The sequence below is a fragment of the Eretmochelys imbricata genome, chromosome 8 (genome assembly GCF_965152235.1).
Source record: "Eretmochelys imbricata isolate rEreImb1 chromosome 8, rEreImb1.hap1, whole genome shotgun sequence".
NCBI lineage: Eukaryota > Metazoa > Chordata > Testudines > Cheloniidae > Eretmochelys > Eretmochelys imbricata.
Genome location: NC_135579.1, coordinates 50,895,745 through 50,922,504, shown reverse-complemented (window position 1 = coordinate 50,922,504; position 26,760 = coordinate 50,895,745). Strand labels below are relative to the sequence as shown.

General features: G+C 52.2%; 1 protein-coding gene across 1 annotated transcript; it reads right to left on the bottom strand.

The window, feature by feature from the left end:
* BRINP2 (BMP/retinoic acid inducible neural specific 2) lies at window positions 1-26,760 on the bottom strand. Its single transcript, XM_077825166.1, has 7 exons — window positions 26,507-26,760; window positions 11,694-11,884; window positions 9,963-10,159; window positions 6,432-6,537; window positions 4,962-5,198; window positions 1,536-1,758; window positions 1-1,117 (listed from the first exon to the last, which is right to left on the bottom strand). The coding sequence occupies exons 1-7, from the start codon at window positions 26,758-26,760 to the stop codon at window positions 1-3; spliced, it is 2,325 nt and encodes a 774-aa protein (XP_077681292.1).

Here is a 26,760-nt window from a genome sequence, read left to right as displayed (position 1 = left end):
CTAGCTACACAATTTGCCAGTCTCATACTCCATGGGGCTTGGCATTTTAGCACTGAAGGCCTGCATGGAGGATTGGATCCTTCCCACTTCGTTGTTGGCCAGCTTGAGTCGGTGCCGGAGCAAGCAAGAGAAAAGGTCGAGCCGGGTTTTGCCGGGCGGTGAAAGCCGGTTCACCCGATCCCTGATCTCTATGAGCTGTAACAGGGCCGAGTCCTGGGATCCCTGGGTGTATGGGTAATCTAGCTGAAGGATCAGGTCCCGGATGGCATCCGGATCAAACGGCATGCTGAAGCCAAAGACTTGCAAGCTATTGATTTTCATGTAGCCCAAGTTCTTAGATGGATCCACCATCTCTAGAGGCTCATAATAGATAGTCTCATTGGAGCTGTCATCCAGAGACTTGATCCGGCTCCTCAGGTATACGTGGACCGTCTCAAAGAAGGTCTTCCACTTGTTTCCTAAGGTGAGCGTCCAATTTTGGCACTGGGCCGAGGCATCCACGTTAGTCCTTTCCCAGTCCGGGAAGCCCCCCTCCTTCACAGGCATGAACCAGCTCTCTGAGTGGCTGCCCCCGAACGGGTTGACGTAGACAGCCATGACTGGCTCCAGGGTGCTGTTCTTGGTGAGGCATATCTGGAGGGAGAGGGCCATCATGATGTGGACCAGCCCTGGCTTGTACTTGTTGCTCTTGAGGGTCAGCAGCATGCGTTTCCTCCAGGAGGGATCGAACCAGCTCCCCAGCCGCATGTCGTTGCTAATGAAGATGGAGTGCACCTCGATGCGGCTGTCCCGTTTCTGGAGGAGGTACTTGAGCTCCAAGTCCTGCAGATCCATCTCCAGGCCCAGATAGTGCTCCAGGGACTCTGCCACCTCCGGACGGCACAAGCCCTGGCTGAGCATGTAGCCTGGGTTGCAGGTCCCACAGCGGGTGCTGTTCTCCTCGGCGCAGGCAGCGCAAGCTGGCCCCTCGCCCAAGGCACATGGTATGGACCCCTGGCAGGAGACTTGGTCGGAGGGGCAGGTGCAGCTGTGGCTGTCTTCCAGGAAAGTCCCCGGCGGGGTGGTCTCGCTGCAGTACAGGAAGGATTGAATGTGGTTCCACCAGTAGGGTAAAGATCTAAAGGAGAAGGAGGCAAGAGAGAAAAGGCTCCTTAATGCCAGCGTGAACATGGCTACCGCTCTTCCCGAGGGTCAGAGTAGTGGCCTGTCCCCTGGACATATTTATTGTTCCGGGGAGAGGGACCAGCCCTGGAGATTGGAGTCCTCAGGTTAGCCACGGCACAGGCAAGGATCCCCAGGGCACCGTCCCAAGCCTGGAAGAGCCAGCACTAAGGGGGCAAAGCAGTTCAGTCACCAAGGGCTGGCTTCTCTACTCAGCGTCCATGGCGTGACATGTTAGGAGAGAGGCGGTCACCCTTCTAGTCCCAGTTTGGTCAGTGCAATGAGTAACAAATGGGCCCGGTGGTCCCAGGCCTTGCCCCACCTACCCAGCTTGGGCCAGGGCAGCCGAGAGCTGGTGCTAAGGGATGCTGTACCTCTCCTTTGGCAGTCTGAAGCGAGGCTGCCTGTGGCAGCGTTTGCAGAGGTTGAAGAGACGCCGGATGATTCGATGGGTTTTCTTGAGCAGCAGCTTCAGGCTGGTGCTCAGCTGCTGGTAGCGATGCTGCACGTCAAGGTCCATTGCCCAGTACTGGGAGACTGTTGTCATGTTCACAAAGCGATCCTCCGGGAGTCTCTTCACCAGGGACTGGAGCTCCTCTGTGGGGAGAGAAGGGGAGTCAGCACAGCAGGAATGTAACGCAGGAAGAGCTATCTGATAAGGCCAGAGTCACTCTCGAGTGCGGCCTGTCATCCTGGTTAGAGTCTTTCCCTGGCTTAGCCCCCAGTCCAAACATGCGGCCCCTGCAGAACGCCCAGGCAAATGGACTTAGCTCAGGGGTTCTTTGCAAGGACTGGTGGGACAGAGCCCTCCTCCCCCCATGGCACCAGCCCTTCCCACCCCCATCACATCAACTCTGAATTTGGCTTCTGATAGCTTGTAGATTTGCTAGAATTACACAATAGTAATACTTAGCACCCTGCAAACCATCCTCACAATGCCCCTCGCAGCTAGGTCAGGGAGGAGCACTGTATTTATTTTGCAACTGGAGAAACTGAGGCTTGACTTGCCCTGGGCTACAGAGGCAGGATTAGAACTCAGAACATGTCCTAGCTGGAGTTACTAGACACCGTTTCCCTCAATGAAAAACACAGTTAGGCTGTAAGCTCTTTGTGGCAGGGCCCATCTTTTTGTTAGGTATATGGCCAATGCCTAGCACAAAGGGGTTTTGAGCAATGCATGGGACTCTAAGCACTAGTGCAGCATAAATGATAAAATTATAGTAATGATACCTAGCTCTCATCTAGCAATATTCATCACTAGATCTTAAAGACATTTTACAAGGGAGCTCTGAATCTTTATCCCCATTCTACAGCTGGAGAAACTGAGGCAGAGACAGGGCACGTGACTTACCCAAAGTCACCTAGCAGGCCTGTGGCAGGGCTGGGAATACACCCTGAATACCAGGCCAGGGCTTGATCCATTAGGTCACACTGCCTGGTTAGACGAATCATAAGGTCTCATTCATTTCTATAACGTAAATTACATTGACACTCCCTGTTTATCAGATGGGAAACGCCACTAGTTTATTTAAAATACAGTTTTATTTATTGTCTTTTTGTAGCACCTAAGGGTAGGCAATGAACATCATGGCCCCATGTGCTGCATGAATCAGAGACAGTCCACCCACCCAGAGAGCTGATATTCTAACTAGATCAGACAGATATGGGGTTGGAAGGGAAACCAAGGCAGAGCACGGTGAAGCGACTTGCCCATGGTCACATGAAAGGAGCCTGGAATAGAACCAGGGTCTCCTGAGTCCCAGTCAGGTGCCCGATCCACTAGGCCACACTCTGTTGCTGTTAATGTATTGACGGAGAAGGTGTCACCAGTGACTGCTGGAGCATGCTCTAGCTGTGACACCAATCCTTCACATTCAGACAGTTCCCACCTTTCCTAGCCAGACCTCACGCTAGTTCTCTGTACACAAGTCCAACTTGGGACTCAAGCAGGTTTCCCCAGGCGAAAGCAAGGCAGGTATCATTTGGTTCCCCCGCACCAGACTTAATCAAAGAGGTACTGGTTCCCCGTGACCTCCTGCCACAGCAGCTGTAACACACACTCCTCAGGGAATCGAATTCCTAGGGGCAGGGCCAGTTCCCCAAGGCGCTCTGCATGTCTCTTGAGAGCTCTCCGCTCCCACTGACTGTCACTGGAGTCGGGATGGCTCGACACCCATACGGGGTTGGACCTTTAAGCTGCTCGCTAGGCCTAAATACTCCCCCTGGCAAGGGTGTCCCTCGTGGAAAGGAGAGACCACTTGGAGAGCGAGGCAGAGATTTTGGAAGTCATTTTCCCCGCACTGAAGCTAATGGATTCATTTTCCATTGCACGTGGTGTTAGTGGAGAGGCTGGTAGCCCTGGTCGAAGCCAGGCATTGAGCTGTCAAGCTCCTCCCAGGCAGCTAGGCCAATGCACCTCACTCCTGACTGGCTGTTTCAGTCGTGAGGACCCAAACAGCTCTGCCACTGCACCTTCCTTGCAAACCACCACACCAGCTGTTTCAGTCCTGGACCCACGGAGCTTTGCCAGTCTCCTTGCGCTCCTGATGGTCCGCACCCTCAGCTATGTCATGCCAGAGATCACCAACAGGGCCTAAAATTAGGGTGCCACAGGCTGACTCCTTTACTCCGACTGAATGGCATTTTACTCTCTGGGGTCCCATTGTTTTAACTGGGAACTTTGGTGGCTTAATGCCCTAATCAGAGCCCAGTGATCTCAGTGGGAATCTTCCCATTGGCATTAATGGACTTTAGATCAGGCTCTAAGGTGCTATTTACTATGAGTGAGGCTGTCAGAATCTGGCCCTTTGTAATTAACAAAAATGGTCTCTGGGAAGCTGTCAGACACTATAGTAATGGGATTCAGATAAGTACGAGAGACAGAGACCCCCTCTACCCATTTCCACTTGGGTGAATTTCAGGATCTGAACCCAGATTGCCAAGAGAAAGAGGGCAATGCAAGAACCCCCTTTGCTTCCAAAATCCCACTTCATGCATCTTTTGTAATTCTCTTTTCCCTATCCCTCTGGGCAGTTCTCCTGATTCCGAGTTCAGGCCCTGTCCATTAGCCACACTGCTTCTGAAGCATTAACAATACTGAATTCAGGTTTAAAATTGACAAAGGTTCAGATGTGGCTGTGATCCCAGCTGCTGCTGTTTACCCCATCCCATAATAACAAAAGAACAAGGGGACACCCTAAAATTAAAAGGCAATTATGTTTTTTTTAAGTCTACATATGATCAACCTGTGGAACTTACTGCCACTGGATATCATTGAGGCAAATAGTGTAGACATTTTTAAAGAACATTTTATAATAAAAAAACATTGCAGTGAGACTGGCTGGGATAAACATTGAGGGTCTACATTCTCATTCTTCCAGGTGTAAACTGATTACAATCTGGGTCAGGAAGAAATCTCCACGCAGAAAGTAGATTATTGCATAATGAAGTAAGAACATAAGAATGGCCATAATGGGTCAGACCAATCTAGCCCAGTATCCTGTCTTCCAACAGTGGCTGTTACCAGATGCTTCAGTGCGAATGGAGAGATCAGGGCAATTATTGAGTGATCCATCCCCCACTGCCCATTCCCAGCTTCTGGCAATTGGGGGTTTAGGGACACCCAGAGCATGGGGTTGCGTCCCTGACCATCTTGGCTAATAGCTTAGCTAATACGACTGGGAAGTGTCTGGCACTGTCAGAGCTAGGACAGCAGACTAGCAGGGTCACTGGTCTATTCCAGCACAGCAGTCTCAGTAAGAGGGGAGGGCCTCAGTGAGCTCACACATTCCTGGCCTCACCTGACTCCTCAAACTGTCTATTGTGATTATCCCAGGCATCCTGGATCTGCAGCAGACTGTCTTCCATTGCCTGGATGTCGGCTTCAGGGCAGTTGCAATCCGGGAAGCCAGGCCCGCATTGGCACCAGCAGTCATTCTTCCGGCAGATGAGCTCTCCCTCCGAACTGCAGGTGATGTAGCTGAGCGCGGCCGCCACAAAGCTTTCCCGCAGGTAGTTGGGCAGCAGCACCTGCAGCCCTGCACAGAGGGAGAGTCCCAGGAAGGGTGAGACAAGCCGACACCCCACACGTACCTCAGCACTCTGTGTTTCCTGTCTGCGGGGAACTGGGCCAAATTCAGCATTACAAATGGCAGTGAAGCCACATCCACTGATACCAGGGCTGGCTCTGGCCCAAAGTCTAAAATATTGATGTAGCGACCTTGACCGCAGCGGAGCGACACCAGTTTACATGTGTGGAGGTTCTGGCCCTGGAGCATCAGACACGATGTGATCTGGGACTTGAGGACCTCTCCCCACTTTGCCCAATAACCGTCAGGGCAGAAGCTCCGCTCAAGGAAGGGATGGATCTCTCCAGCTGCAGAGACTCGGTTCAGAGAAGCTACAAAAGTGCAGATGCTAATTTTAAACCTGCAAAACTGGCTGGGACTCTCAGGGGTCAGGGTCTCTCCTGGCATTTCGGAGACAGAGATGGCTGAACCAATTTGGTTAAACTGAGTAATGACTGGCACCTTCATCCCCAAACTCAGCCTTGCCCCTCAATCTTTGGGAGAGTTGGAAAAGCTGAATTCACTTTTTCCCGGGTCCCGTCCCCAGCTCTCTATGTGGGTTCTTCGCTTATGGGTTGTGACCGGGACTGAAACGCCGGACATCTCATCAGGAAGCCTCTTCTTGGGAGACCCCTCGCCTAGCTTTGCAGACCCAAAGAATCGGCAGCAATTTGGATCAGGTCCAGCCAAACGTCCAGGGCTGACTCTTCCGCTGGGGTCACTGGGGATAGCTCCATGGGCTGCTCTGCCGATTTACACCAGCTGAGGCTCTACCCCTCAGCGCTGGGTGCTGCAGCTCAGTAGTTCTTAACCCCCACTTCACAGCTTCTCTCCCCCACCCTCCAAAGCACCTTTCCATCCAACCTTATAGGGTCCCAGGGCCCAGCTGGGACTAGTGGGACAGTGCATGCTTGGGCAATGATAGGAGTCAGCGTGCAATGAAGACATGACCGTAACCTACTGGGATCACCTATGACATGGGGCATGCGCCCCAACATCAGGGCATTCTGGGTAAATAGGTCCCTTTTTTGACCTAACTCCTGTACACTATCCCCATCCCTCCACTTGGGGCCCTACCCCTCTCCTTGCTTCAGTATCCTTACTCTCTCCCACTGGCCTCTCCCTCCCTCGATGACCTCTGTAGGGGCTGGTCTGGCTGATGCTAGGCATGGGGGATGAAAGGAGGAAGGCTGCCGTCCTCACCTAGCAGTTGTACTTTGTTCTCAGGGCTCTGGACGAGAACCGAGCTGACTGAATCCAAGTTATCGTAGTTACTGCAGCCAAGAGGGCCCGTCCGGGTTTCAGTTACCTGCGAGAACAGGGGGTAGTAAGAGAGCGAGTGAGGCAGGACCTGGCGTTTGTATCACACCACAGCAGTTAGGGTCTGAGCCTGCAGCTGAAAACATGCAGAGCTCTGATAGTCCAAGCTCTGTTCTCAGCTCCTGGAGGCCAGGCAGGGCGACAGAAGGAGCATGAAGGGGCAGAAATGGTGAGCAGCAAAGGCACAATACAGTGATCAGGTTCATATGAAATAGAAGGAATATGGGAAGAGGTCAGAAGGGCGGCGAGGTCCCCTTGTGAAATCCCGGCCCATGTGGTCTCAGGCAGCAGGGTGACCTTGGAAAGCAAATGTAAGTCAGAGGCCGCAGGGCTGTCCTTCCTGCCAACAAGGAGCCAGCCAGGCCGGCAGAGCAGTCCCGAGTGAGGGCGTCTGCGGCAGCACGAGAGACAAGAGACGGGCGGCCCGGCAGCGCTGGGAGAAAGGGGAAATAATTGCCTGCTAATTGGCCTGTTTACAGAGAGCAGCTCTGCCTCCAGCCTGATGCAGCTCGGCTTCGTTAGCGTGGCCAATTTCCCATAACTAACAGGAAGGCGCTAACCTTGCTCTGGCTCCCTCTCCCCTCCCAGCGAGGACGCTGGCTGCCAGAGACAGGGTTATAATTGCCAGGCTGTGGGAGGAGAGCCCGGGGCAGGGACTGGGCTTCAACCAGCCACAATTTGCATCCCAAGTACAGCATCGGGGCAGGGGTGGGGAGAACAGGGACCAGGAGATCCCCTTCCCCTCCCCTGACTGTATGTGGCACACCTGCTCTATGCTCATCAATCTCGTTAGATCCACTCAGTTCAATCAAATTAACACAGAGGGCTTCAAAGAGCAGAGGGGGGTCAGATCCGACAGTCACAAGGCGATCCCCAAAGGCCAAGATGAGAACAGCCTTCCAGAGATCTCAAAGCACAGCTCTGTTTTACAGAAGGAATTCAGAGCATAGAGATTTGCCCCAAGTAACTCAGCGGCACAGCCCAGACTAGTAAGAAGATCTCCTGATTCCCCAGCTCAGGCCACATCCTCTGGGCCATGCTGTCAGCAGCCAGTGGGTGAGAGGAAGTACACTTACGTTGGGTCCTACGTGGACTGGAAGGAGGAGGTGCACGGTTGGCCTCCCATTGTCAGGGAAACAGACCAGGGTAGAGGCTGAGCCCCCTTCTATATAACCCACCACAAGGAGAGCTTTGCCCAGTCTGCACACAGCAGCTCCAGGCTGGGAGCCAGCGTGGCACTTTCAGAGGAAAGGCACAGATTGTGGCAGAGCAAGGCCAGTGCAAGAGCAGCAACTCCTCAGCCCCCCTCAGGAGGGACGGCCCTGACGTTTGCTTTCCAAGGTCACCCTGCCGCCTGAGGCCACGTGGGCCGGGATTTCACAAGGAGACCTCAGCGCTCTTCTGGCCTCTTCCCATGTTCCTTCTATTTCATATGAACTGGACCACTGTTTTATTCCTTCGACCACTCACCATTTCTGCCCCCTCCCCCTTCCACAGCGAGCTCTCCCCGCCTACGGCATGAAGATCAGAGCTCAGGAAGGGTTCACATTGGAGCCTCCCAGCCCAGTCTCCAACCACACGAGGAGACTGACTTGGCTTCCCTACCCACAACAGAGCAGGGTGTGGAAGCCCAGCACTGGACCAGTAGTGGGCTGCAGGTCAGGGCTGAGGTGCACCGGCAGAGCCGTGGAGGGGAACTTTTCAGAACTCTGGCTAATGTCGCCCTGTGAGTCTGGACACCAGCCGTTTCCCTGACCCCCCACTCTGATGACAGAACACCGGCTGCAGACCGCGGCATAAGAATGCCGTGTTGGTCCGTGCTGTGAACGGATGCCTGGTGGGGCAGTTTAATGGTAGGCGTTTGGAGTGGAGGGGTGGGATACTGAGTGGTGGGTTTCGTGGCTGGCTCTTATGATGAAGCTGGTGTTTTATTTACTGATGGATTGTTCTCAGCCATATAAGATACCCAGGGGGTTAAGCCACAGGAGCCCGTATAGACCTCAACATAGGGAACAAGGTGAAAACAAGACATCAGCTTGCTAAGGGTGGTCAGGACAAGACACATCGCTTGGAGGGTTTGGTGAAGGCTCCCTGCCCAGATACTTGATTATTCTTTATGTATATTGTGTCAGGCGCTGTACAAACACAGAGCAAGAGACAGCCCCTTACAGGCCAGACCACGGAAGTGCGTTACTGGCCCTGTATCGGAGAGGGGAACAGAAGCAACTTGCTCGAGGTCACACATGTTCTGTAGCAGAAGCAGCCACCAAACTCAAATTTTCTCAGCCAGAGGGCAATGCCTTGTGAGGGAGTGGCTGTCACAGCATGACTGGGCCCTGTGAGAGGGAACAGAGTCCAGTGCACCTGTGACTGATTAGCAGCTGCCCAACGGGGGTTAAAAGAAGGCAGCTGGACCCTTATAAAGAAAGCATTAGGGGGTAACAGGTAAGAGCTTCCTGGGGGAGACCGGGAAGCTGCAGAGAGGAGAAAATGATGTGGGTCTTCCCTGGGAATAGGGAGGAAATGCTAGGAGGCCAGTGGAAGGGTTAGCCTGCTGCCCTTCCTGAGCTGGAGAGCCAGTGCCGGGAGGCTGAAAAGGGCTGAGCTGTGTTCGGGGTAGAAGATTCAGGAGCAGGTGGCTGGCTGGGAGAGAGGGGCCCTGGAACAAGGGTAGAGAGGGACTGGGAAAGGAGTGCTGGGGGACTCAGGGGTGGGTGACCTGGAAGCGTTGTCCCCAGAGAGGGGACTGGAGAAATCCCTGTATCTCGATGTGTGTTCCTGTAGGAACTAGGAGAACTGTTTTACCATGAGTGTTTTATGCACTATTTTATGTATACAAGTTATGCCTAGAGGTGAGCTTCTGAACTGGACAGTCAGACAGACTGTCTCTCTTTACAGCTGGACTCAGGGGAAACTGAGGCAGGAGCACATATCATGCTGCAGCCTACCACAGGAGGGGCATTTGAGGAGGGACCACCCTGTGCCAATGGCTCAGTGCATGAGGCAGTGCAGTGGGAGTCTGGAAACATGGGATCTCTTCCTGGTTCTGCCACCGACCGGCTGGGTGACCTTGGGCATGTCACGTCCCTCCCCATGCCTCAGTTTCCCCTCTCACCCTTTATCTGCCTTGTGTATTTTGATTGTAAGTTTGTAGGGACAGAGACAGTTCCTTCCAATGTGTTCGTGCAGCATCAGGAGTGTCTAGCGGCTACTGTAATACGCCGAGTAATTACTTGCAAGCCCATCCCTCCTGGAATGAGCTCTGTACCCCTTTCACCTTTGCTTTACTTTGGAAAGCTAACGCCAGAGGTGCTAATCCCCCACCCCTATCTGGATAGGCAGGGTCCCCCTTGCTGTCACCCCCCTCCTTCCCCATCCTAGGGCCTCCTGCTCCGAGCTCAGTGGCGGTATTACCTTGATGGCGGCTGTGGCTATCTGGATGTGGTGGAGCCTGCGCAGCGTGCTTTCCCGGTCAATGAAGTACGAGGCGGCCAGCTGGTGCAGGGTCTCCAGGGAGATGGTGGAGCTGTTCCCGCCCCCTCCCGTCCCAACCGCTTCTGCCTTCTGGCTCAGCTTGCGCTTGTCCACGAAAATGGTCAGGGACTCCTCTCCTGCACAGGCATGCGAGCTGGTCAGTGTGCTCTGGGGACGCTCAACTCTGCTTCACCGTCAGTCATCCATGGGCAGGAATGGAGCCAGAGCCTGCCTCCCTGCCGCCCCTCTGGGCTGGCCATCCCTCAGAGCAATACAAGCCTGAAGGATGGGCTTCTGGGTACGTCTGCCCCACGAGGCCTCTTGCAGGCGTGCGAGTTGGCCCAGTGGGGGACGTCAACCTGCAGCCCCTCTGATTTCCAGCCGCTCTAATCAGACCCTGGAGGCCGAGCCCTGGGTCGTCCAAGCAGCGTCACAGCCCCCCCCTCCTGAGCCGGCTCTGAGACATTGCCACTCCCTGGTCTCCTCGCCAGTGCCCAACTAGGAGGCTCAATCACACGGAGACCTCCAGGAATCCCAACTGGTTCTTACAGGCAGATGGGAGGGCACCATTGGAGGCCATCTCTCCATCACATTGGCCCTTCCTCTGCCTGGGAACATGTCCCTGTGGGTGGATTTATAGAACAAGTCTCCCTTATTAAAGGGCCATCGCATCTTATCTTTTACTGCCTTGGCCCTCGCACAGCGGCCCAATTTGCAGGGCAGAACACGAGAGGCTAGCACACAAATACAACCCATTTCACTTCTTCCCTCCATCTCTCCTGCATCTCTCATGTCCCCATCAAAGCCCTGAGCCGAGCTCCAGGCCTCGCCCCCAATGCTAAGCAACCCAGTGCTTGCGGAGCATCAGGGGCATTCCTTTGGGGGGCCCAGCGACACTTGGCCAGACGACTGAGATTGAGTCACAGGAGACTCTCCTGCTCCATTTGGAGATGGAGCACACCTTGCCTGACCCTCAGCAGGCCTGGCAGTGCTGAAACCAGCTGTAGGTGTTAGCCTAGGCTAAGTGGAAATGTCTGTCTGCTCCCAGCCCCATGGTCACTCAGTAAAGAGTCCCCATGCTTATTGGAGCCCTCGTATTTAGGGCTTGTTCTGCTGCTGCTTGTACCCCGTTGCTCCGAGCTGCTCCCAGACATCGAAAACATCCATGCGGCTCTTCTAAAATCCACCTCCTCTCTCTGCTGCTCTCCTTGCCAAACACTAGTTGCTGTTTTTATGGGCCCCACCAAACCAACAGCAGCCAAGATTTTCCAAAGTGACTAGTGGTTTGAGGGACCCAACCTGAGATGCCGGAAAGGGGCCTGATTCTCAGGAAGTGCAGCACATCCACCCTCCAAAAAAGAGGCTCTTTTCAGGGTTCTCAGGTTGGGACCCCAAAATCACTAGCCACTTTGGAAGATCTTGGCTGATCGTCACTTCCACTGCTGAGCCAGCAACAGTGGTTCCGTGAGCAAGCAGCATCCCCAGAACCGGGCAGACCATGCTCACATCTTGATGCTGCTACATAAGTGAGGCAGGAAAGGTAGAGGCCATCTTGCTTGGGCCAGATCCTCAGCTGGTGGAAATGGACTTAACGTCACTGACATCAATGCCAATTTGCACCAGCTGAGGATCTGGCCCCAGGAGCATAACATTGGCACAGCGGGCACTTACCTCCCAGAGTGGCGGAGAGCAGGAAGTGCGTCCCGTATTTTTTAATCAGGTTTTCCGTAATCTGTTGCAGGCTGGGCCTTCGTCCCAGGAGGCGGATGTTCCGGATGAATTCGGGGGCCAAGGGCAGCGGCAAGCTGAAGAAATCTTTCCTTTCCAAGGCCAAGTTATTCACCTTCCAGCGGGCAAACTCTCTGGAGAAAGAAGCCAAGGAAAAGCAGCCATGAACTCCAGTATCCAGGTGAGAAGGAGGGGAGGGTGGGGAAACAGGAGAGAACATAAATCCCCATCACAGTCACAAAGGCTGTAGTATGTACTGGTCACTGCACTGCCTTCCATTGGGGGTGGGGGGTGAAGGTAGCTCCGAGGAGACCCAAGCAAGATCAGGGCCCATTGTGCTAGGCACTGTAAAAGGCACCTCGTGAAACGGGCTCTGCCCACAAGAGCTCACGCTCTAATAGACTAGACAGGATTCTCATCCCCACTTGTGACGGGCTGGACTAGGGTCCTCCCATACCCGTCCCAGGAAAGTATAGTAGAGGGGTCCTCCAAGTATAGAGAGGCTGCGTGGGATGTAGCCAATCGGGGCTAGCCATTCACAGGGTTGCAGGCTAGTATAAAAGGAGCTGCAGTGCAGCCCAGACTCAGTTGCTGTTTACAGCCAGAGGAGTGCACATGGTGCTCCTGGCTGGTGGAAGGGAACTGCAGCACCATGGACAGCTCAGTGTGGGCAGGGCCTTGGGGAGCGAGAAAGAGCCGCTGGCTGGCTGAGGTAAGGGTGAAGCTTTGGTGAAGACTGGGGCTGCAGGGAAGTGGCCCAAAGAACTGAAAGTGGTTGTTAAAGGGACATGGTGGCATGTGGCTGTGACTCTTAAGGTCTCTGGGTAGGGACCTGGAGTAGTGGGTGGGTCTGAGCCTCCCCCATAGGCCACTGGGGAAGTGACCTACAACTGGACAGTGATAAACCCCAGAAAGGGATCTGAACTGTTAAGAGGACCAACTGGGGCCAGAACAGACCAGGCCAGGAGAAGAGTCTCCACGGAGGAGGCCCTGAGGGCACGGCTCCCTCCCAGGGCCAGCAGCACTGAACAACTTTGTTGCACTGATACCCCGGAAGGGCTCTGTTTGAGTTGTGTTCCATATACACTGTGTGAGACTCGGCTAGAGGGGTCACCACAGACTGAAAGAGAGGCAGACACACCCAGCCAGCGGGTACTCCTGAGAGGTGGGGTGCCACCCCATTACACACTGTACAGATCGGGAACTGAGGCACAGAGCCCAGGCTCACAAAGGGAGTCAGTGGTAGAGCAGGGAAATTGACCCAAGTCTCCTGCATTCCAGCCCAGGGCTGTAACCACAAGGCCAGCCTCCATCTCCTTCAGCTACCACCTCCTGTAATCACAAGGGCAGCCTCCCTCTCCTTCAGCTACCACCTCACATCATCTCAGTTGCTTTCCCTTCGTCTGCAGAGCCAGGCAAAGCCCAGCTCCCTCTATGCTCTGTCCTACAGGCGTGCTGGCTGCCTTTGTGGTGGAGTACATGAGCCCCCGCTGGCATGCAGCGCAATACAAATCCATGTATATAAGTCCCACATGTGTGCTGGAAACATCTCCTTTGGAGGAAACCGGGATAGGGATATTGCAATATCACCTGATTAAGTATGCCCACAGAGAACTGAATAGATTAGGGATTTAGCCAGAGTCTCTCATAACTGGCAGTAACAGACTATATCTACCCGGTCTAGCTCCCTCCAATGCGCCCCTCGTATGATCAATAACTCTGCTCTGGCAGCCGCGAGGAGAGACTGGAATGGAAACAATTCCAGCTCAGCTCAAAGGAGGTGGGGGTGAGAGAGAATGGATGGAAGCTGCATGCACAGCTGCTATTCCAAAGACCAAGGCACGGCAAGAAGTTGAAATGAAACAAATTCAGACTGGGAGTAAGGCACAGTGACGATGATGAACCACAGGTAAATCTTCCCAAGGGATGCTCCGTCACTTTGCAGCGTTAGCTGAGACTGCATGGATGGCCTCCTCTAGGATATGCACTGGTTCCACCACATGTTAAGGACCTAAAGTGGGGATCACTGGGTGAGGTTCACTGGCCTGGGTGATGCAGGAGGTTGGCCCAGATGATTGCAATGATCCCTTCTGGCTTTCCAGTCTCTGAATCTACCCATCCCCTGCTGCTGAGGCATCCAAAGTCTTTTCACGTGTAAGCCAAATTCAAACCAGCAAGTCCATTGATAAAAAGGCCAATCCATACTGGAAGCAACTGTTGACTTCCAGCTAGGTAGCCACCACAGCCTGGGTGGGAGAGCCCCTTTGAGTAGGGTTTTCTCTGGGGAATTGTCCTGCTGTCATAATACCACATGTGATCCACACACAGCAGATGACGATTTGAAGGAGGCATTTACCACCCTTTGATCTAAACACATTAACCCATAGGCTGTCACAGGCATTTCCCCACACCGCAGCCCAGTGAATGCTTAGGGGGACATATCCCCAGTCTCAAAGGGTTGATGGGTGGAATGGCGTGCATGTGAGAATGCTCACCAGCTAATGGTGCAACACATTTGTAGGTAGTGTGGCCAGGCTAGAAGTGCTATGTGGACTCGGCTGACAGCACAGTGATCCCATCTGGGAATTCTGCAGCTGAAACCTTTGCTCTGCTATGCAGCTGTGTGTATCCGCTATTCCTGGTGGGCAGGGTGCTGGAAATGTTTCCAAGGTTAGATATATAGACCAGTACTCAGAGCTAAGGCAGAGATGCCAAAAGTTCAGGCTTGCTCCACTGACACCTTGCCAGAGGGCTGCATCTAATCTGGAGGAACATTTGCCGAAGTTCAGAAATGAAAAACGCACGCACACAGCTATGCTGTTTGCTTCCCCCTTGCCTCTCCGGTGACAGACAGGTGTGGACTGCTGGCTGATGGATTCCACCCACAAGACAAACTAGTAGCTGATCATTGTTCTCCTCGTGCAATTCCCACCCTGCAGATGGTTTCAGAGAGCCCGAGCCAAAGCCAGCTGAAATCAATTAAAAGACTGCTGATTGTTTTGTATTAGCACTCAAAAAAGGTGCATGGTGATCAGTATTATAGTAGCATGAGATCAGGGCCCCAGTGTGCTATGCACTGTACACACATGGCAAGGGAGAGCCTGCACCTTAGATCTTGCAGCCTAAGTAGATGAGGGGTGGGAGGGGAACTAGATGAAGTGTCTCACCCAAAGGGGAGGGAGGGATAGCTCAGTGGTTTGAGCATTGGCCTGCTAAACCCAGGGTTGTGAGTTCAGCCCTTGAGGGGGCCATCACAGCTTGACACAGCTGTAGGTGAGAGGAGACTCAGTCCCTGGTATGCTGATGTACTTACATGTAAATATAATTGTACTTGGAGATTGAATAAAAAGGATTCGGAAGGCTGGGGCTCTGGCCTGTTAAAATCATTTGCCCTGGCACTCTGCCCCTCCCCATCTAAGATACTGGGCTATAGGACACGGCCGTTCCCTGGGCTATGCCTGAGCTAAGGGGACTGAGGTTTAAAATGTTATTACCCTGTAAATATAGTGTTGTCTCTAACATAGAAACACTGCTCCTATTGAAACTACAGGCAAAACTCCCGCTGACCCGTCTGGGTCTGCTTATGAATGGGAGTAGGACAGAAGGCAGCAGGGGTCCTCAGGAATACCCTCCACAGGTGTACACAGCCCCACCGCCCAGAGCTCCCAAAGCAGCGTGAGGCTGCCACCTTTGCTGCTATCCCCAGACAGGGCTGTTGCAGGAACGGGGTGGAAGGGAAGGCCCGATCTGATGCTTTGCCACACAGTGTGAGAGTCTGCTCAGCTATGCCACCTCCTGGAGGTGGGAATTCTGGGAATGGAGGGGGACAGGAAAGGAAACTAGTTTGACCAATGGAACGCAAACGCTTAACCTCTCTTGGTACATAGCACCCTGGAAGGGCCGTATTACCCCGTTTTACAAACGATGAACTGAGGCACTGAGAAACACAAAGCAACTTGCCCAAAGTCAAGCAGGCAGTCTATGGCTGAGCTAGGGATTGACTCCAGATCTCCTGGGTCCCAGCTCAGTGCCCTATCCCCTAGATCATCCTTCCTACTCAGCTGTTACCCTGTCAAAAACCCTGCTAGTGCACAGGGGTTTATACCCACGCTTTGCCAGCATTGCGCCCCCTCGCCCTATGGAGGGGCACCACCAGGGGGAAGGAGGTTGGCAGCATGTGCTGGTATTGGGTAATTTGGTAAGTAACATCTCAACATCTGCAGCCTGCAAAATGTGCCATATGGTACAGGCCAAGCCCTGTTTAGCAGGACTCCCACATCCCTGGCACCATCTGCACTCGCTGCAAGCCCGGCATGGAGGCAATTTACCAGCCCGCTGTGTTCCCAAACAATGGCCCCATAAACAATGATTGGCCAATTTCATTCTAATCTTTGCAATTTTTTTCTAATTAAAATCAGGCTGTGGCTTTCAGCCGGTTTAATGAAGGGTGATTGGGAGAGATGGAGGGGAGGCTGGGGGGAGCAGCCAGCCGGAGTATCTGCCATCGCTCCAGTGATGGCACCCCATGTGGGTTTTTATTAGGTTAAATGGGCAGCACAACAGCCATGTCAGAGAGCAGACAAGCGCTTGGAGTTGCAGCTGTGAGACTGCAAAGCCCTGAGCAGCCAAGTATGCCTGCATGCCTGCCCTCTTCACAATTGACCTGGCCTAGGAATTACCACCACTGACAGCCTAGGGCTGCTCCCGCCCCAGAGGCTATTCCAGAGGGAGAATGGAGGCTCAGGTTTGGTGCTTTTTTTTCATTTCGGTCACTTGTTCCTTTCCATCACCATCTTTGGGCTGTGGGCCCAGCTCCTCTCAGGGGCCCAGCTGAACAGTGAGTCAGCGAGAGGGGTGAAGTCTACTATGCAGGGGGGTGACGTGCTGGGAAGCAAGGAAGAGGGTGGGAGGGAGAGCACCCCTGTCCGGGAAGGACTGAGAAGAAGAGTCTGTCCAGGGGCTGAGGGAAGAAGACCAAAGGGTCTGCGTATAGAGAGCTGGGAGAAAGAGCATGGGCTGGTGTTTGGCGATAGGCCCTATTTATCCCACTACCCACTCTCCCCTGACTATGTCTGAGATCTGTCCTCTTCCAGCCACAAGTGTGGGGCCCACGTCTCAGAAGCCTTATGTCCCTTGCCTGGGGTACCTGTCTCTCTGGAATCATGTCCCTCTGCTTTGACCTGGGAAGAAGAAACCTCCCAGCCCCATTTCCTCACCTCAGACAAAGCCTCCTTTACTCTGGCTGATGGGTCGGAGGGGCAGACGCTCCTGCCATCAGAGGTCGTGGGCTAGGCCTTGGGCTTTGTTGGATGGTTAGTGGTATGGATTAGGCACCTGTCAGAGGGGCTGGGTTTTGGCCTTGAGGTCTTGCTCCTAAGTCAGCATGTGTGAGGACTTAGGAGGGAGAGAAGCTTTATTCTGACAAACCTGTTACACCCTATGGTCAGTGCCCCATCCTCATCAGCAAAGCCCCCACATATATCAGTGCTGGGCCCCCATACATCAACGCCCCTAGGTCCTGTTCCGCAGCAGGTCCCTGGCTCTCTCAGTGCCCACCCAGCTCTGCCAAAGCACTGCCACCCTGCCCTGCCTCACCTCTGGCTGTGCCAACCTGAGCATTGCCCCGCTCCCCCGAGGCACCTCAGCCCTGACGTTTAGCAGTGCCTGCTCTTCCTGCTCCCCAATGTGACTTAATCAGCACTCCCTGCTATTCCAGTTTGTGGCCATGTGCTAGCTTAGCACATGCCCCACAAGCTTCCCCCACACTCGATTCACAGGGGACCGACAGCAAACCTGAACGCTGGGCTCCACCCAGCAAACAAAAGCGCAAATCCTCAGTGCCATGCAGGTCCTTCTCAGAGAGACTCTTTAGATCCAAGTGCAGAAGGCTCTGTCAGGTGGAGGTGGATTAGTTTACCCTGAGTTTAACGGTTGTGCTATCAAAACAAATCCAAATGGTTGCTAGCTGATTACATGCCTCAGAGGAGCTGAGAGACAACGGTTGCCTTAATGCATGTGGGGTTCTTTCTTCCTGTCCCACCTTCGTCACCAGCATTTTCTCCGGAGACCTCTGGGTCCCACAGCAGCAGCATGGAGGCCAGGGTGGTGGTGGTGAAAATCAATCCCCTGAAGGCACCAGGGTTCATAACATTCATAACAACAAGCTGATCACAGCACTGGCAGCAGCTGCTTTGTTTGTTGTCAAAAAGGGCCTTGTACTGAATCTCTGCTTTTCTCTGCCTTTCAAAACCCACCTCCCTGGCTGTTAGGGTTTTGTACAGAAAACCCCCATACAGTCTTTTAGAGATAATTAGGTGCATTCTGATACTCATTAAAGTGAGATACTGACAGCACTGATTAGAGGAAGGCAGAGTGTTAGGCAAGCAATGTGCAAGATTCCCACGCACGCAGCTCTGCCGAAGTGCTTCCATCGTGACCCCTGCTATTCCAGCCCTAAGTTTTCTGCTGGCTAGAAACATCAGATGCATCTAATTGTAGGTGGATGGGAGAAGGAAGAGAACAGTGAGCAAAGGCACCCCCTCAAATCAGGACACGGGGGGGGGAGGGGGGGAGGAAAAAGCCCATCAGTGCCTATCTGAATAGCCGCCCGAGGTTCAAGGCTAGGGTGTTATTAATCAGCAAAAACAACTTGTGTCATCACCCCCCTCTAACTGGAATTCTCATTGTTTCCAGTACATGCCTCCCCAGCTAGAGATGACCTTCAATTAATAGTTCCCCAGGCCACTCTACTCATTCATGGCTAATGCAAGAGCTGGTTGAAAAAAAGAGAGAGGTTTTTTTTCCAGGAGTGTTTTCAAAATTTTCTAAACAATTTTTCTTCCAACGGTTTCAAAAGGGTTCATTTCTTTGGAATATTTTGTGAAAATCTGTATTTAAAATTATTTTGATTTCAAAATTTTTCACTTTTTCCTCCAGTTTTTGGGAACTGGGGGTGGTTTGTTTTCTGTTTTTTGCCCTCTTTTTCATTTTTCCACTAAAAAGGGGAGAGAAAAAGAGGGAAATAAAGGGGAAAATGAAAACTTTGACATGTTTGGATTTGGGGTTGTCCTGAAAAATGGAAAACTTCAAAAAAAAGCCCCTGGGCCTATGATATTTACATGCATGCTACATATAATATAATACATTGTATTATACCTTGCCTACAACAATGGGGTCCTAGTCTGTGCCTATTGCAATATAAATAATTACTACACCACAAAAAAACCTCCAATAAAAGAACATTATTAAGGTTGCAAAGTCAAGCGTTCAAAAGTTAGGAAATGCTAGAATTAAGGTTGCCTGTGTCACCTTAATTTGCCCTCCTTGTGCGTATGCTGTATGGTACACTCTTTAATTATGTGATCACATACTTTTTTCCCCCTGGAGTTCTGTCTCCTTCAGTGCACAGGCTGGACAGTGCTCACTGAAGGATCAGCTAGCCAATATTTTGTTTTCTCCTCATTATTCAATGGGTGGCCTCAGGCCTTATTTACGGCACACTATTCCAACCCTGTCTGAAGATACAATTATTAATTTCCTCATGGGCTTCTCTGTGGTGCTTGTCACTCCAGTATAGGAGTGCTTCACAAATATTAATTCATCGTCACAATACCCCTGTGAGATATAAGGGTATTATCTCCATTTTTCAGATTAGGAGCGCACAGAGATAAAAGTAAAACCCACTAATTTTAGAGACACCTAGGGCCCAGTTGTTTTAGAGAACTTAGTATTATTTATAGTACATTATGTGTTTAAAGCGCAGCTCCCATTGACTTCAGTTGCAGCGGTGCAACTCAGTGCTTCTGCAAATCAGATCACAGGATCTCAATTCAGGCACCCAGAAAATGAGGAACACACAATTAGTGAACCTCTGTGAAAAGCTGTGTTTAGGTGACTTGCCCAGCGTCACACAGAATCTCTGTGGCAGAGGCAGGGATAGAATTCAGTTCTCGAGGGCAGCAAGGAATCTCCTTCCTTGGAAGTTTTTAATGTCAGGCTTGACAAAGCCCTGGCTGGGATGATTTAACTGGGAATTGGTCCTGCTTCGAGCAGGGGGTTGGACTAGATGACCTTCAGGGGTCCCTTCCAACCCTGATATTCTATGATTCTATGATTCATTTGACTGCCTTAGCCATGAGACCATTCTTTCTCTTCTTGCAATCCCCTCCTCCTTCACTACACCCATTCCCAATTGCAACAAATGAGGCAAGGTCCTACAGGCAATAGCCTCCTTCACTACACAGCCTGATTAGTCTCCAGAGCAGATCCATGCCACATACCAAATGAGGCAAGAATTTTGTGGAAGAAAATTGTGTGTGATCCTGTAATTAACAATGGTGTCATAATGCCTATGCACAAGGGTGCCAAATTAAGGTTACACACCAAACTTAATTCTGGAATTTCCTAACTTTTGAGTATTTGACTTTGCAACCTATGCCATTTTTAATGTGTGTGATTTAATGGGTTTTTAAAAAAGCAAACTGAACAGACAGAAATTCTGTCACGTGGCATCATATTGACACCCCATATGATTCATTGCAGACTGACATCACGCCCTCATAAAATAATGAAGTGGCTAATATGAATCTCAATTAATAAAGAACTAAAGGAGGGTAATATAAATAATGCCAATCGACATGGGTTTGTGGAAAATAAATCCTGTCAAACTAATCTGGATATATTTTTTTGATGGGATTACGCATTCAGTTGATCAAGATAATAGTGTTGATGCAATATACTTAGACTTCTGTAATGTGTTTGACTTGATACCACACAACATTTTGATTACAAAACTAGAATGGGACCAAATAAATATGGCACACTTTGAATGGATTAAAAACTGGCTGACTGATAGATCTCAAATATAACTTTATACGCTGAATCATCATCAAGTGAGTGCATTTCTAGTGAGGTCCTCTGGGGATCAGTTCTTGGCCCCAACATTTTTATCAATGACTTGGAAGAAAACATAAAATCATCACTGATAAAATTTGCAGATGACCCAAAAATTGGGGGAGTGGTAAATAATGAAGAGGACAGGTCATTGATACAGAGTGCTCTGGATCGCATGGTAAGCTGGGTGCAAACAAACAATCTGAGTTATTTTGACACAGCTAAATGTAAATCTGTACATCTAGGAACAAAGAAGGTAGGCCATACAAACAGGATGGGGCACTCTACCCTGGGAAGCAGTGACTCTGAAAAAGATTTGGGGGTTATGGTGGATAATCAGCTGAACATGAGCTCCCAGTGCAAGGCTGTGGTGAAAAGGGCTAATGTGATCTTTGGATGCATAAACAGGAATCACAAGTAGGAGTAGAGAGGTTATTTTACCCCTGTATTTGGCACTGGTGCGACCACTGCTGGAATCCTGTGTCCAGTTCTAGTGTCCACAAATCAAGAAGGACGTTGATAAATCGGAGAGGATTCAGAGAAAAGTAATGAGAACGATTAGAGGATTAGAAAACATGCCTTACAGTGACAGACTCAAAGAGCTCAATCTATTTAGCTTAACAAAGAGAAGGTTAAAGGATGACTTGATCACAGTGCATAAGTACCAGCCTGGTGAACAAATATTGGCTAATGGGCTCTTCAATTGCGCAGAGAAAGGGATAACAAGAAGTGGACGCTAGACAAATTCAGACTGGAAATGTGTGTATTTTTAATAGTGAGGGTAATTAAGCATTGAAACAACTTCTGAGGGGTAATGGTGGATGCTCTATCACTGGACATCTTTAGGTCTTTGGGTGTTTTGCTAAAAGCTCTGCTCTCGGAATTGTTTTGGGGGAACTTCTCTGGCCTGTTACGCAGGGGGTCAGACTAGAAGATCACAGTGTTCCTTTCTGGCCTGGGAATCCAGGAATCTGCAGGGTTGGAATCCTTTGCTCCCCAGCATAGATCTCTGCCGCTGGAGCTGATGGAGGAACTGTAGTAGTAGTAGGTGGATAGCAGTATTATTAGCCTCTTTCTGGACCAGCACTAGAAGAGGGGGATGGGACAACTTGCCAGTAGGTTTCACAGCTATTTGCTGACAGCAGAGAAATTATATGGTTCAGGAATCTTGGGTTCCATTCCAGGCTCTGGAGGGGTGTGTGCTCCAGTGGGCACAGTCTTTTCTGCATCTGTTTCCACACCTCCCCAAGCTTGACTGTTCTGTACTGTTCCCTCCAATCTGTCCCTGTCCCAGTCCTGTTTCTTCCCCACTCCTGGCTCCTGATTCCAGTTCAGTTTGCCCCACATCGCTAGTCCCAGTCTCCACTCTCAGGCCTCTCATTCCAGTCCCAGTCTCCTTGCCCAGCCAGTCTGAGTCCACCTCTCTCAACTCTTCATCCAGTCTGTCTCTCTCCTCTGGCTTTAGCCTCCAGTCAGCCCCTGCCAACCTGCTCACCTTCCCTGTCCCCAGTGGCTCTCTGACCCAGCTCATCATCTGATCTCAGTTCCCCCTCACACCCACTGGTTCCCAGTCTCTCCCTCATTTCCTTCCTCAGCTCCAGTCTTTCCTGGCTCCCACTCCAGTTTCCTTGCCTAGCCACTCCCAGCCTGCCCCCACCCCCACCCCAACTACCAGTCACATTTCCCCTCCCCTCTAGTCCCAGTCTCCTCCCAAGGCTCCTGGTCCCAATCTACTCCCTCAGGTCCGCCTCTTGTCCCCTCTGTATTTGAACCAGGCAGCTGCCTCCGCCATGGGGGGTAGGCCCAGCAGGGAGGTCACAGAGAGCACAGGGGAGCCCAGATCCCTGCCCTCGGTTCCAGTGCCCATTCCGGCTGGGCCCAGCCTGTGGCAGCCCAGAGCTGCAATTGCAGCAAAAGTCTTGCTCGGCCCCAGGTTGGCACATGCTCAGCGTGGATGAAATCTTCAGGGAATTTACCTTTGAAGTACTAGCCAGTCTCTATACAGTACCTCTAGGGAGGAGGGGGTAGATTAGATTGGTCTCCGTGGATTCTGTGCTAGCTCCCATTGTGAGGGTTGCTTGGGGTTTGTGACACAGACTCCTGCTGGTTCAGAACTAAACAAAGACCCACCAGAGTCCTTTCCCATAGGCCACCACATTGTTCCTGGGGTTATGACTTTGGGTCGCCTCTTACCACAGTCTGCCTGAGGGCTGGGGCGGGGGGAGTCAGTTCCATCACCCCCAAGCCCATGTGCTTCCCAACACTCCTGTCCATTTACTCCAGATGTCTGGGGCGAGCCGTGGCTGAACCAGGCAGGAAAATAGGTCCTCAGAAGAGCTATTTAAGGGTGAAATCCACAACCCTCTGTGCAGGAGACCAGCCCAATGCCTAGGCACCACTGAAGCCTGAGGACTTAAGCAGGGCTAAAAGGGAGGTACAGGCCCTGTCCGTTTCACCCCCCATGTGAGGAAGTCAGGGATTCCCTGTGCCAATGGGGAATCCAGCTGAGCTTCCAGCGGGTGACCAGACAGGCACACAAAACACCACCCAGATTTCACTTCCCCAACAATTTTGTGCTCATGCTTTCCCAGTGAGCAATGTCCTCTCCAATAGCCACACAGCCCTGTGTCCCCTACCCTCTGTACATTGGTGCTAACAAGCAGCTCCCTTCCCCACTTCTGTCACCCAAACGCCTCTGGCACCGCAGTGACAGCCGTGGCAGATTAAAGCGGAGTTTTCCCGATGCCAAGAGCAAGATGTTGATTGCCTTCAAATAGTCATCTTTTCTTTTCTTTTCTCCTCCCTATCCCTGCCCCCAGCAGAGCCTCTCTCTGCACCTCACAGACTATCTTTGTTTTGGCAACCTGCCTCCTCTCCAGAACCTGCTCTTCGGAAAGGATGTAGAAATTAACCCTTTGTGTGCGGCGGCAGGTGAAGATGCTTTGTCTCTTCTTTCTCTCGTGGAGGAATCCTGTGAGCCGCCTGGGTTGCACTCGGACAGAATGGGGAAGCCTTTTCCTAGTCGCTGACCCAAGGCTAGACTGGAGCAAGGAGCCATCTTTCCCCTGCCTTGCGTCCACCATGCAGGGGTCAGGAAGGATTGCAGCCCCTGTGCTCAGGACAGTGGAAGGAGCACTCCCTCCTACCACTCCTGGGGACATGGAAGGGGGAAGCCAAGGCTCCATTTCCCCTCCTCACTGATCACTGGAGCTGGCTGGGCAGATGGTGGGGGGAGTGTAGGCTAAACCATTCTAAGAGATGGTACAGGGAAGGTGCATGTGTACCCATGGAACGAATGGGGCTCTATGTCCCCCTCTAGTGGCTGCTCCACATCAGAGGTTAATGGGCCTACCATAGCCTCTCATGCTTTTAGCTTTGGGGCTAGGGTGATCAGATGTTCCGATTTTATAGGGACAGTCCCGATTTTGGGGGCTTTTTCTTATATAGGCTTCTATTACCCCCCCACCCCTTGTCCCGATTTTTCACATTTGCTTGTCTAGTCACCCTATCTCAGGCTGAAACCCCAAGTTGGGGAAAGGGCTGTACTTTCCCAAGCCACAATCTCTCCCTGAGGTAATACAGCTCCAGGCTGCCCCTCAGTGCAGGCCATTGTGCCAAGCACCCACCCTGGCCCGTCACTGAGAGAATGACATGCTAACAGCCTTTCTCTGCTGCGCACAAGGGTGTTGAAAGGTTGCAGTCTGGGAGCTGGCAAAGCACTCAGGGATGCTCAGATGGCCAGGCCAGAGACATGAAAAGTGGTGTTGTTAGAGCTATCACTGTTTTTCCTGCCTATAAAATGATCCAGCCCTTTATCAAAGCCCATCACGCTGCCTGACTTGCTCCTGCAAGACTCAGCCCCACAGGCCCTCTCTGACATAAGCTCCGAGAAGAACCTGTCCCTGTTTGCTCTACATATGCAAGCAGGATGGCCTATAAATAGCATGTCTATCCCAGCGCTCTCTGAAATCGCAGTAAGGTCTGACGGCATCACGGAGTTATTTGTTTTTTTTTTCCTTTCTCAATCACATTTAGCTTTGGTTCAACCTGCTTGTGCACTGAGCTGCCTGCTCTGGATTCCAAGGCCTGGCTCGCTACTGCACCCATCAGAATTCATCCTGCTCCTGCTCTAGAATCAGCTCTGTGCCAGCTGGTGAGGTGAATGACACTGAAGCCTCACTGATTTGCACTTGCTGGCCCAGATTATGCTGAGTACAGAGGAGAGGGGGAGGAGGAGGGCTTTTGGGAGCCAGATGTGGCCAGTTACAGCTTCCTAAATCTCTACCCCTGGACTCAGACAGTTTAGAGCAGCATCAAACTGCACCAGCTGGCTATGGCCCCATAGGGATCACATGGCAGCTGGAAACTGCCAAAGGACTAGGCACATTGGGCACTCCACTTGCTGCTTCCTTCCACCTTTACATTGACATGCCCTCTGCACTACTAGGGATATCCCCGAGAAAGCCTGGAAGGCGGTTTCTGCTCCCTTGGCATCCCCTGATCAGCACCCAAGGACGGAAGATCTGAGAATCTGGGCTGTTAGCGTTATTTATTTCTAGTACAAGAGAGGCTAGAGGCTGAAACTGAGATCAGGGCCTCACCATGCCCAGACCCGATGCACCTCAGGACGGGGACTGGCTCATACTGTGGGCTGCACAGCCTGGCTTAAAAGCTCATGTCTGACTGGGACAGGATTTGCCCGAGTTAGTGACTCCGTGAGTAAATGAACAAACACAATACCAAAAAACCCACCCTGGGATCTAGCATCCCCAAACAGGCTTTGTTCAGTTATTTAGACAAAAGGGGTTCAATTATGCATGACAATATTTCCTTGTTAACTAGTTCCGCCTCTCAGCCGGCTGAAGCCCCAGGGTGGTCAGTGGAGTAACGCAGGGAGGTTAGCAAAGGTCAGGTGTATTTGATTTGGAAACTCCTTGGGCCTAATCCAGCCCTGGCTTTAATGAATTTGATCCTTTCTATTTAAACTGCAAACCCAGGGCCAAATACCACTTGCAGACGTGTGTGTGTCATTGAGAAGGGCAGAATTTGGCTCACACTGAGTGAGCCTCTTGCGTTATCCCCAGTGGTAACGTATGAATGCGCATCAAAGCAGCAGAGTTGGGACAGTGGTTCCTGAGGATTTGCCGGGATTTGTTTGCAGTCACCCAGTCCATGGCAGGGGGAGGGGAGGAGAGTCACCCCATGGGGGCTTATGTGGGAATTAAGAGGTGAAAGGCACTCCTATCTGAGCAGATCTGTTATATTCCACTAGAGGACAGCAATGCACACACATGCATATACACACGCTAGCTCAGGGGTGGCCAACCTGAGCCTGAGAAAGAGCCAGAATTTACCAACGTACTTTGCCAAAGAGCCACAGTAATACGTCAGCAGCCCCCCGTCAGCTCCCACCCCCGCTCCCAGTGCCTCCCGCCCACCAGCAGCCCCAACAATCAGTGCCTCCCCCTCCTCCCCACACCTCCCGATCAGCTGTTTCGTGGTGTGTAGGAGGCTCTAGGGGGGAGGGAGAGGAGCGAGGGCACGGCAGGCTCGGGGGAAGGGGTGGAGTGGGGGGCAGGGCCTGTGGCAGAGCCATGGGTTGAGCAGTGAGCACCCCCCAATCCATTGGAAAGTTGGCACCTGTAGCTCCAGCCCTGGAGTTGGTGCCTATACAAGGAGCCTCATATTAACTTCTGAAGAGCTGCATGTGGCTCCGGAGCCACAGGTTGGCCGCCCCTGCGCTAGCTTGTCATATTTGCCTTCCCCACCCTGTCTCTCTTTTCTCCCCTCCTCTCCCCGCGCGTTCACCTCGCCCCTGTAGAGAGACAGCCTCCTAGGGAAGGAACACCAGCTCCCCCTCTCACCTGTAGATCCTGTACCTGGTGGTGAAACCCTGCCGGTAGCGCTCGGCGAAGTCAGTGTATTCCTGAGCTCGGTGAAATGGTCCCCGGTCGGTGAGCAGCCAGTCCAGCGGCGCCTGGCCGGGGGAGGAGGCGGCGGCATGCTGGTCAGGCACCGGGCTGGCAGCGGTGGCCACTACTAACCCCCAGCAGCACAGACTCAGGGCCGATGCCCATGGGACCATCAGCCGGAGCCCTTCAAACTGCTGCCACCTCAT

Excerpts from the sequence above, each read along its gene's own strand:
- BRINP2 (XM_077825166.1), bottom strand. The coding sequence starts at position 26,760 with ATGAGGTGGCAGCAGTTTGAAGGGCTCCGGCTGATGGTCCCATGGGCA. Across the intron at positions 10,160-11,693 it reads GCTCTCCGCCACTCTGGGAG|GAGAGGAGTCCCTGACCATT; the intron begins GTAAGTGCCCGC and ends ATGCCTGTGCAG. Across the intron at positions 6,538-9,962 it reads TAGCCACAGCCGCCATCAAG|GTAACTGAAACCCGGACGGG; the intron begins GTAATACCGCCA and ends CTGTTCTCGCAG.